The sequence below is a fragment of the Phialemonium atrogriseum genome (assembly GCF_030411735.1).
Source record: "Phialemonium atrogriseum strain 8032-3 unplaced genomic scaffold QBC33scaffold_1, whole genome shotgun sequence".
Lineage (NCBI taxonomy): Eukaryota > Fungi > Ascomycota > Sordariomycetes > Cephalothecales > Cephalothecaceae > Phialemonium > Phialemonium atrogriseum.
The window spans coordinates 2,144,934-2,155,548 of NW_026848138.1; the positions used below are offsets into that span (position 1 = coordinate 2,144,934).

Consider the following 10,615-nt stretch of genomic DNA (forward strand, 5'->3'; position numbering starts at 1 on the left):
TCGCTTTATCCTGTAATTGATAATTGAAGGGCTGAACATTTAGAGGCAGTTATGCGCCTTGCTATTCCTCACTGCCTTGGCAAGGGATTGTCACTGCCTTTTGGCAGGCCTGTCAGGAACTCCGTTGCATCTGTCAGATATCTGCCGGCCCGGTCACACCTACAGCCCCCGAGAGATTCCCCACAAAGAACTGCCCAAGAAGATGGCGGTGATTACATCAAGGGATTGTGATTCCAATCTATGGGAGTAGGTAATCTTGCCTGCTGCAACCTTGCGATTGCTGGCCACTGCTTGGTCTGCTTGGTCAGTAACTGCTTGGTAGGTAGGTGGTAAGTAGTTAGTTATTGAGGAGGAGCTCCTCTCAACCAGTTGCAACCCAAAACGCCATGCCATGCATGTCTTGAGACTTGACTCTTGTTGTGTGTGCCACATCCGAGTGACTGGGCGGAAACAATGCGAGTTAACCGCTCTCCCCACGAGGGCCACCTGTTCCAGAAGCCTCGATTGGATCTGCCATTGAAGGCGTTACCAAAGAGGCTGGCGTCTCTCAGCCCTACTGCAGCACCATCCGCTTCGGCAGAAGCCCAATAGCAAGCCGTGGTTCTGTTCGATCGTGGCTCAGCCACCACCCGTCAATCAGCACTTTTGATCATCACCTTCGTCAATCCTGTCAGCAGGGCTGCCTCCAGCAACTTTCCTTCTACTTCAAAGCGCGACGGCGACGGCGACGGCGGCTACTATCCGACAAGGTCGCTCGAGGTTCTAGCACTTATAGAACCAAAACCGCAATTGAACAATCTAGGTATTTGCCCCCATGTGATGCAGTCGAGGTAGGCAGGGCGCAAGAGGTGACGTCCGTCGTTGTGGGCCAGCATGCGCCGCATATGCCCATGTCCGTCCTCTGTCGTGCTGTTTCTCTCGCTCCTGCTCGGTCTGGAGGTCACGGCATCGGCCCATGCCGGGAAACGGCATGAAGATTATGTGCACAGATTGGAGAAAGTACAGGCGCAGGCAAGGGCCCAGATTACCGGTCGCCCAGGGAAACGAGAGGCATCTATATGCCCTGCGGACTACTCCCTCTGCCCGGCATCTCTAAATGGCGGCTGTTGCCCAGACCGATATGGCTGCGCCGCGGACTCCTGCTATGCAACGACAGCCGGGACTGGTTCAGCTTGCGGATCAGTGGGATACTATGCTTGCGGGTCGGGCGTTGGCGGTGGATGTTGCCCAGAAGGTTGGTCTTGTTTTGTTCGAAGTCCCGGCCTCCTCTCCGCGAGACTGACCAGGTCGTCCAGGATATATTTGCGGCCCCTACGATTGCACCGCCCCGGCAGGGGTCTCAAACGTAATGACAAGCTGCCCTGCTAGCTATTATCTTTGTCCATCATCCTTCAACTATGGCTGTTGCCAGAGTGGGCTCGGATGCGCCGCAAATGCGTGCTACGTTACGACACCTTCGACTTACACCATTACCGAGACTATCACGACTACAAGTGCTGGCGCCCAAATTGCCACGACCACCTTGACAGCCACGACCGTATTGACGCCAACACCACCAACTGCCTTGCCAACTTCGTCCGATCCCAACGCCGTCGCGAAATTCATCCCCACCAAAGTCGATAAAGTAGTCGCATCATCGGCACCCTCAGGCAACGGCGGCAGCCTCACGAGAGCCCAAATCGGCGGAATCATCGCCGGTGCCGTCGCCATGCTCATCATATTCATCACCTTAACCATAATCATCATCAAGCGGCTCAACCGCGTCGCCGAAGCAATCGATTCCCGAAAGGAGTCCTCAGCCGGGGACCTGAACAGGACGCACCCGCCCGGCATGACCCAATACAGCAGACCACCCGCCTCGGACGCCGGCGACGAACAAGTAGCCTTCGCCATCACCAACCGGATGAGAGGTGGTGGCCGTGCCCCCTCCGACTCGGGGTACTCGACCTCGCAGCAGCAACTCCCGACGCCGCACAACTTCCCCTCCAGCACGCTCTCCGACTCGGGCAACAGCGCCGGCTACTTCGACGCCACCCCCGACCGCGTCCACAACCTCCCCGGCCACCACCCGCCCGACAACTCGCGCGCCAGCACAGACAGCAGCCAGGCCGTCTCGTCGGCCCAGCACCACCAGCAGCAACAGCGGTACGGCGCGCACGGCCGCCACTGGAGCAGCGCGAGCGAGCAGTCGGCCAACAGCAGCAGCGACGCCGGCGCCGGGGTGGGCAGTCCGCTTCTGCCCGCCGAGCTGGACACCGACGGGGCCTTCATCCCGGAGCTGCCCACGACGACGGGAGTGGCTGACGTCCGAGGGGTGTCAGGCGGCAATGGTGGTGGTGGTGGTGGTGTACCGGGGGTCGGCCGGCCGTGGTTGGGCCATGCGCGACGGCACAGCGGAGGGCATCATACGCGCGGGAGGAGTGAGGGGTCTGTTTCGGGGGCGAGCGGGGGCGGGGGCGGGAACGGCGTTGCCCTTGATGTGGTGAGTGAGTCGGTCGAGGTCATGCATGGGTACTATGGGCCGCGCGATTAAGCGGGTTAGGGCGGTCCTGGATACCCCGGGGCTGAGAGTCGAGGTCGCCGGGTGTTGCGAGGGCTCCGCCGTGGATGAAAACGATGGGACTTGTCGAAGGTGGAATCTACAAGTTGGGGCGATGGGCATGCTCCCCTGTGCTGGGAGAGTCTTGCATGGTTTTAAGGGACAACGTTTGTCTATTGGCATATGACGGTTTGCGACGACTGCTTCACTATATTTGGATGTGGGATATTCGTACGATCATGAAAATGGGTGTCGGCTTGGACTTTACGGTACGATCTGTTTAGCGAGGAGTTGGATATTGTGACAGACACACGACTCGGGGACACGGGCATTTAGGAGTTACAGAGATATGAGCAACGTTTGTATTCAGGATGTGGGAAGATGCGAGAGCAAGTACCGCTGTGATTTGCAGTCCTAACCCCATATGATATACTAAGTAGGATTAAGCTTATTACTTGGGACATCAGTCCCATGATACTTCTCAGGTTGCGAAACATCGAAATCATATCAACAATGCAGGACATAGTATCCCCGAATCCACGCTACATCTTCATAATCGAAACCCACAAACACGCCAAACTTATAAATTCCGAAGCTGGGGATATCACCCATCAACTAATCCCACTCCCTCCTGCACCTCACTAGCCGCCTACTCCCTCCCCGGGAAAGCCGCCCCCTGCCCACGGCCCCCTACCCCGAGGGCCGAGTGAGCCGGATCAGGGTTCGTGCCGGGGAAGTTATTCCCGGACTCGGCCGACACGCGCACGTCTCCGGGGATGACACCCGGCTGCGCCCCGGCCCCGGCCCCGGCCCCAGCCCCTGTGACGGTACCAGCCCGGTGATGGTTGTGGTGTGTGCTGTCGCCGATGCCGGGAGCGTGGGCAGGGGCAGGGGCGGCTTGAGTTGTGCCTGGCATACCGGCGTTGGCGTTGACGTCGGCGTGTTGGGCCGGATGGGTGTGGTGGGTTTTGTTTGGGTGGCTTTGGGGTTCTGGGTTAGTCTTGGGGTTGCTTGATTGGGCAGAGGGTGGGGGGGGTGCTCTACAGGATGTTCTTGATGGTCTCCATGCTTGGTCTCTTGGAGTTTTAGGTCTTTTGGGTCTGATGTTGTTGAATTGTTATTGATGGTCGATCTTGCCGGTCGTGAGATATCACTAAGTCGAGAGGACGGGCTATTTCAACTGTGGAGTCTGGATAGACCGTACTTATATTCTCTATTGTCTACAACTTCTTTTCTTCCCACCCGTGGACGATCAGTGACGTTGAGGTTTTCCTGCATCGCGGATAAAGAGCCAAAGGGCGTCATTGCTTGCCATCCGAATTCCGCCTTGAGTAGGGAAAACTTGTGTAGAGTGGCCAAAATTTAATATACCATCCCGTGAACTCGCACTGACACTGGCCAGTGGAGGAGCAGATGATCGCGTAGGAGTTGGAAACTTGAGAACGGCGATGATAGACACTGGCTATGACATAGCTGTGGTTGTCATGTGCCGTTGCTCACTGTTCTATTGGCATGGGGGACTGGATGGGCTGAGTCAGCCGACCTGGTCGGATAATCCGCCTCCGAGTGGACGGTGACTAAGTCCAGGGTTCCACCAGGCAGCTCCCGACGACTCCCGCGTGTCCCGAGATTGACTGTTTGATTGCCTCGTTGGAGTGGAATTAAGCTTATTCTTGGGATTGACGTTGAACAAAATCGATCGACTCAAAATCTACAGCCAACACACGTGGAATGTCTCAAGGTGAGCCCCTGTGATGGGTTTTGCACCCACGAGTTGAATCGAAGTCCTCAGGTGGCGTGGATGACGCACGTGGAGGCAGATAACGAGGGGGGGGAAATCCCACCAAAGGCAAATGGAGGACGCATCCCTACAGCGGCTTGTACAGTCCAGGTACCCAGCAGCCCGGCCAACTGCTTACACTAACTAGGTATTTTGTACTAAAATATAGAGAAAGAAAACTCGAATGCCAGGATGAGCGATCCGACGTTTTCGTCGGCGTTGCAGGGAATTATTGAACTAGGTTTCATTCTCGATTCCCGTCAGCCATCGATCTTGCTCCAAGATGGTCATATGTGTACAAACTTTACCGTGGCTTCCCAGAGTTTCCGTCCACGTTCCACGTTCCACGAGCCGATAGTCGATAGTCCATAGCGCCGATAGCGACCATCAGCTGAAATATCAGCCTAGCAACCCATTGCCTCGTGCATGTAGGTACATACCTGCATGTACATCTCGACCGACCATTCGCAAATGGGAAGGTTGGATACGGCGGCACAAAGGTCCACCTTCCAGAACGGATTACTGCGAAGATATGGGTCAGCGCCAATTGGCCACGACTCTCCAAGGTCCAGGCGCAGGTCTAACCAAATCCTCCGCCCTCGCCTCGGCCAATGCACAATATTGTGGCAATAAAACAAACGGTACGCATAAGTCGCACAGTCGGCGCCTCTCAGTCACATATACAGCTAGAGGGAAGCCTGTACCGAAAGCTGAAGTCAATAACCCAGCGGCAGGTTCCTACTGAGAGGCTGTCCAGAGTCGAGACCGGCCAAAGCCCGTGCTGAATCCTCCACGTGTGTGTATTGCTTGTACATACTAGTGTACGTACGCATATGTAATCTGTATTAGGGAGGTAGGTTGGTAGGCACTAGCACTTCCAACCATGTCCATCCATATTTGCGGGGTTTCCGATTATTTGAGGGAAAAAATGGCCAGGGCGACCACGTTGGGGGAGCAGGCGCCCTGTGCCGCAAGGGACAACGACATTGCACCGATAATGGAGACGAGACTCGGACATGCAGGACACCAGCATGGAAGGCAACTCCCCGGTGTGTGTACGTTCCCCGCCTTCCTGCCTTTGATTTCCCCTCCTTGGCCTCATTTCTCCAGCTTCCATTTCTTCCACAGCAACCATCGAGGAGGTGGGGCAAGGGGCTTACCTACTCCCGCTTCGTCGTCGATTATTCCGGGCACCGGGAATTAGCCAAGGCCATCAATCAATAGTCTAGGAGACCCTCATGGAGCTCAGTTCCAGGTACTAGGGTAACGCAATGTCGTGTAGCTCGCATATCCGGCCCAGCCCTCTCCGCCGGATGAATACCAATTTAGTACATGGGCCCAGCTCTATGCGACTAGGCCGAATCCATCAGGCTTCCCCGCCCAGCGCATGGCTAGCTCGCACCATGAGGGTGGGCGGTGGGTACCCTGAGATCCATAGCGCTCGTCCAAGATCCCTGACCCTACGGAAAGTACCCAACCCAATTGCACGTTGAATCCGGGTGCGTGCTCGCCAGCTGCCATAGGTGGAATCGGTGCGACCCAAGCTTTCTTGGTCTGTTAGTGGAGCCTCAGGGGGGCAGAGTCAACTCGCGAGAAGCAAACAGCGCCACCCAGGCCCGTCGCCGCCGACCTGCCTGGCCTGACAAAGCCATGGCTCCGTTGGGTTGGATCGTTTGCTCCTCCTGGAATCCCTGGAAAGGATGGAGGAGTGTCGTTGCTACACTAGCATGTATATATACGAGAGCCCACGGGAGCTCCCACACCTCTCCTCCCTCCCTTTCTCGTTCTGATCTTCACGGAATCAACTGCCAATCAACAATTCCCCCAAGCCACCCACCGTAACATCCTTCTCTCCCGTTGCCGTTGCCGGTCTCAAAGAAACATTCAAAATGAAGTTCGCCGTCGCCCTCTCTCTGGTCTCCCTTGCCTTTGGCTCCGTGCTTGACAAGCGCGAGTGTGCCGGCAACAACTGCAACCGTGCCGTCACCGGCACCCGTGATGGCCTCCCGGCCATGAGCCTGCGGTCCGCCGACTGCGCCAGCTTCCTGCTCACCACCGTCACCCCTGCGGCTGCGTAAGTCCACCTCCGTCGCCCTCCCTCTCTCTTCTTGTTCCCCCGCGGGGAAGGTCAGTTACCTAATATATATATCTCTTTATACAGCACCATCACCGTCACCGTCTACGACGACGACGCACCCAGCTCCAAGCGCGACCTCATCGCCGCCCGCCAGGCCACCGTCACCCCCACCGCCATCCCCCAGTACGCCACGGCCTGCTCGGAGGCTCCCCGCTACGCCTCGGCCTGCTCGTGCTTCGGCGTCACCGGCTCCGTCACCACCGCCCCCACCCCGACCGTCACCGTCACCTCCACCATCGACTACTGCGACGACCTTTAAGCGGGTTGTCTGTTGGGAGGAGCTGGCTGCGGGACGTGTGTTGGTTGTGAGACGAGGGAAGGGAACGAGATGTCGGTGGGGTTGGGTTGCCCTGCTCTTTGGTTCGGCGGGAGGGGTGGGGTGAACGGAGAGAGATTTCCCTGCGTGGCTTGTTGAGTGGTTCCACGACGACGATGCTATGGATTCGATCTTGGGGAGGGAAGCCGGTTGGGACGGAACTACGAAACGATTCGGTTCTCATCCCCAGGTCGAATCGAAAACGGGAGATCCTGATCAGGGCTGGGTCAGGATGCCATTGCTGCTCTCACCTTCTATCACCGCTTCCATGCCTGCCGGGCTTCTGAGTTTGGGCAAGGTGTGGCCACTGTCGAAAATAGACGGGTTTACGATTGGCACTGAAGGATCTGTTTGTGATCTTGACATTCGATGTAAATGATAATACTACCTAGCTAAGAATAACTGCCTTTCGAACCTCCATGGCTTGCGTGTTTCTGGTGCGACCTTTTTTTTTGGACTCGGAACCCGATTCCGATTTTGTCGCACCTGAGATTGTCTCGGTTGGCTACAAGACACTAACGCTGTGCAACGAATACAATTGTCTCAGTTTGTCATCCGGGTCGGCTCGCTTTCCTGAAGTTACTATTGCCGCTAGTTCCGACGAACTTTCGGTAGTAACTTGCGGTACTGAGCGGGATCGTTGTACAAACGTGGGCTGAACTTGGTCCACTGCTCGGACCTTCGCAGAACTCTGGACACCCGCTAAGGTACACCATAGCCAACATTCATGCGGTGGAGGGTTGGGGTGTTTCCACCTACAGGATCGTCCCAGTCCCGCAAACCGGTTTAGCTTTGGCAAGATGCGGAGATCGGATCTATCAAGCTGTATCTCGCACTTACTTGTCGCTGATCCGTCGGCCATTGATTGAACCGAGCAGTGCGGAGAAGGGAACGAACTTGCTGATCGCCCGTCCCCAGATCTATCTGCTGCCAGGCAAACGTTATCCTGGCCATACCTTGAATCCGTTTCTACATATATTTGACTACCTAACCAGTTCTCTGGACGTCGTTGGACGCGGGAACTTGCAATTGGATAGAACTATCCGTGCTGGCGGAATACTCGGTACAGAGGTACGCATATCCGCTGCACTAGTAGAATGCGAGGAGAGCGAGGATCTTTACAAATATAGTGTTTTTCAGCGAGCGACCCGGTTTCCCCATTGCCAGGGCCTGCCGAGTCCCGTCTTGTCTTAGTCATGTCTCTTCACCTCGGAATGGAAGGCGAGTATCGATGCAGGGAGCCGTCGTCAGGGGAGACTGATGCAAAGGATAAACCACTTGGGTTTATCTACTGCGTATTCCGTGCTGCTCTGCCGACCGGAATCCCATGCTTCTGTGGAGCTTTCCCAATCTCCCAGGGTACGAGTCCCTGGCAAAATGGTAATTCTTTGTTGAAATTGCGCGGTAGATATAGGCAACGCACGTGCGCATGAGGAGCCCCTCAACTGGACTCTGACGACAACACGATAACTGCGTAGTGACACACGTGTTGAGGCTATATCTTTCTCCCTTGGTCTCCTGGTTCTGTGGAGCGTCCTTCGTCACCATTTACAGTATTCTCTGCTGTAGGCCGGGATGGCGCTCGTAAGTATACGAGCCGGGCGGAAACGTGGTCTCGGTTTACATGAATGACGAATTCGGCAGAGAGATGCAGGTTGGCGCATCATGCATCGACCGCGACTCTCTGATCGATAATTGTTGGATCCCTTAATCAAGCCAAACATGACCAGGGGTTCGGCTAGCGACTGACCTCACTGCTCAGCGCCCTGAGGATGACATCTTGAGGGACACAAGTCTCACCGCTCGCAGTCTGCCTCTGCCTCTGCCTATTTCTAGTTTTCTACGCAGCCAGAAGCCGACAGACGACAAGGCATCGAGTGAGTTGCGGCTCATTTGATCGGTGCAGGCATTTGTTCGTTTTGCTAGGTTGGTACGTTGTACTGTGTTGCTGATCGCATCAAGCCCCTTGTTGCATATCCCGTGAGGGAGATCAACCTTGCAGATATTCGCCGATCAAAATTCCCATGGCGGAGCCTTTTCCTTGCTCTTTACCAAAACTCTCAAATTTCCAAATTCCGGCGTAGTGCATCGCTTTCTAGCTCATCTCTGGGAGACGCTCATGCTGGGCCGATAGAGGCCAGCACGAGACTTTGGTGGCGGCGAGGGAGAAACGCTGAGGTCGGAGAAGGAGGCGAAAGACGGGAAAGACGTTTCAGCCATGTTGTCGCCGGAACGGGAACTTTCTGCCTAGTTGCGCCCGAAGGCAATACTGGAAGGGGCAGTGTATTAGATCGGAACCCCCCTTGGACGATGAATGGGCTTACCAAGCGGCAGGCTCAGTAATCGCATCGTCACGAGCTTCCCCTCGAACCAGGCGCCGACCCATCATGCCCTCACTGCTTTAGCATAGCCAACACAAGCCAGAGCGCCACGAACCCCCTCACGCGGCAGGGGCATCATCGCCGAGACTCGCACCAGAGGCGCGCAGCTAGACCCCCTCCCCCTCCCCCTCCTCCGGGAGCCCTTGCCTCGCGCCCTCCGCTCCGCCACCGTCCACGCCCCCATCCCCCCCGGTCTGCAGCCCGACGACGCTGTCCTCGGCGCGAGAACCCCTCCCCCCAACAGCCGCCCTTGGCGGTCTGGCGGTCCTGTTCTTGCGCGGCTTCCTGGTCAGGCCGGCGCGGGGCGGACGCTGCTGCTGCTGTTGTTGTTGTTGTTGTTGTTGAGGGGCCAGGGGTGGGGGCGGTTTCCGGGCGGGGAAGTCGTCGCTTCCGAAGTTGGCGAGGCGCCGCCGGTCCCACTGCTGCTGCTGCGAGAATATGTATTTGCAGGCGAGCAGGGCCGCGACGGCAAGGATGAGGAGGAGGAGGAGGCGACGGGGCCGGTGCAGGAGGCGGGGGAGCATCGCTGGGGTGTGATGTCGTCCAAGGAGTATGTGCATACAGGACCTCAGCGGGCAGCGGGGCGTCACATGTCTACGGCCGGGGAGGTTGAGAACAGAACGTCTCCTCCGCCGGATCTGCGGGGGATCGTGTTTCTGGGATTTCAGAGCGCACTCGCTATATACAGAGATAGAACCTTGGCGATGACAGATACGAAAGACGGCCAAGAGGCGGCATAGAAGGCAAAAGGATGGTAATCACGACCTGCCGCCTCGGCGGGCAATAATCCAATCATGCCTTCTTTCTTTCCCCTTCCCACTCATTCCCTTCTCGCTCACACGAATGATCCAAACAGGCTGAAAAATGGTTAGAGCAGATGTATCGCTTGGCAAATCCTCGGGACAGATTGTCTCGTTGCCCTTCCCGCACCGGGTCAGCCGAGTTAACGACGGTGCGTCATTGCCTGCGTCTACGTCAAACGGCCAGCCAGCCATGCGCTTCAATAAGTTAATTATAACACAGCCCTGAAGGACTTAATCCAGTACACACGTACATGCACAACCAGGGGAACGGCAGGCCAATGCACCCATCCGACACCCGATCGCAAATCCTGGGTTTTGGTTACATTCCCACTCCCCAGCCTGGGGGCCCCCCAATTTATCCAGACGAGATTCCGCCTTGGCCAAACGGCGGGGTGGTACGCGGGGCATGCGGCTGCGCGACACGGAACCCGGCCTCTCGGGGGGCGAAGGGGGGAGGGGGGGTTACATTTGGGCTAGCCTGGAAGAGGCTCCGGAGGCTCTTTCGCCATGCCACTACTTCAGCACTTGCCTCGTTAGTTTTCGCCCGCTTGGCATGTTTTACGTGCGGATGCCGAAATTGGTGTGTCTTTGTCTTTCGTCTGAATCCTTCTCTTTTTGTCGGTAGGCGTCTTTTCTTGCCTTGCCCCGGATTTCGAATC

The 10,615-nt window shown here is 56.7% G+C and overlaps 4 protein-coding genes across 4 annotated transcripts; 2 read left to right on the forward strand and 2 right to left on the reverse strand.

Moving 5' to 3' along the window:
- Positions 1 to 1,120: 1,120 nt before the first annotated feature.
- On the forward strand, positions 1,121 to 2,955 carry QBC33DRAFT_584156 (uncharacterized protein; the record flags this gene model as incomplete). Its single annotated transcript, XM_060431397.1, has 3 exons — positions 1,121 to 1,234; positions 1,296 to 1,345; positions 1,414 to 2,955. The coding sequence occupies 3 exons, from the start codon at positions 1,121 to 1,123 to the stop codon at positions 2,531 to 2,533; spliced, it is 1,284 nt and encodes a 427-aa protein (XP_060289036.1). The 3' UTR covers positions 2,534 to 2,955.
- QBC33DRAFT_30754 (uncharacterized protein) lies at positions 2,956 to 4,058 on the reverse strand. Its single transcript, XM_060423454.1, has 2 exons — positions 3,584 to 4,058; positions 2,956 to 3,519 (listed from the first exon to the last, which is right to left on the reverse strand). Exons 1-2 carry the CDS (start codon positions 3,604 to 3,606, stop codon positions 3,189 to 3,191), a joined length of 354 nt encoding a protein of 117 aa, XP_060289037.1. The 5' UTR covers positions 3,607 to 4,058; the 3' UTR covers positions 2,956 to 3,188.
- A 1,952-nt stretch (positions 4,059 to 6,010) lies between these two features.
- On the forward strand, positions 6,011 to 6,804 carry QBC33DRAFT_30942 (uncharacterized protein). Its single transcript, XM_060423466.1, has 2 exons — positions 6,011 to 6,393; positions 6,481 to 6,804. The coding sequence occupies exons 1-2, from the start codon at positions 6,209 to 6,211 to the stop codon at positions 6,713 to 6,715; spliced, it is 420 nt and encodes a 139-aa protein (XP_060289038.1). The 5' UTR covers positions 6,011 to 6,208; the 3' UTR covers positions 6,716 to 6,804.
- A 2,414-nt stretch (positions 6,805 to 9,218) lies between these two features.
- QBC33DRAFT_30978 (uncharacterized protein) lies at positions 9,219 to 9,960 on the reverse strand. Its single transcript, XM_060423468.1, has one exon. It carries the CDS (start codon positions 9,711 to 9,713, stop codon positions 9,261 to 9,263), a length of 453 nt encoding a protein of 150 aa, XP_060289039.1. The 5' UTR covers positions 9,714 to 9,960; the 3' UTR covers positions 9,219 to 9,260.
- Positions 9,961 to 10,615: the final 655 nt, after the last annotated feature.

Coding starts and splice junctions, on each gene's coding strand:
- QBC33DRAFT_30942 (XM_060423466.1), top strand. CDS start 6,209: ATGAAGTTCGCCGTCGCCCTCTCTCTGGTCTCCCTTGCCTTTGGCTCC. Junction 6,394..6,480: donor ACCGTCACCCCTGCGGCTGC/GTAAGTCCACCT, acceptor CTCTTTATACAG/CACCATCACCGTCACCGTCT.
- QBC33DRAFT_30978 (XM_060423468.1), bottom strand. CDS start 9,713: ATGCACATACTCCTTGGACGACATCACACCCCAGCGATGCTCCCCCGC.
- QBC33DRAFT_30754 (XM_060423454.1), bottom strand. CDS start 3,606: ATGGAGACCATCAAGAACATCCT. Junction 3,520..3,583: donor GAGACCATCAAGAACATCCT/GTAGAGCACCCC, acceptor AGAACCCCAAAG/CCACCCAAACAAAACCCACC.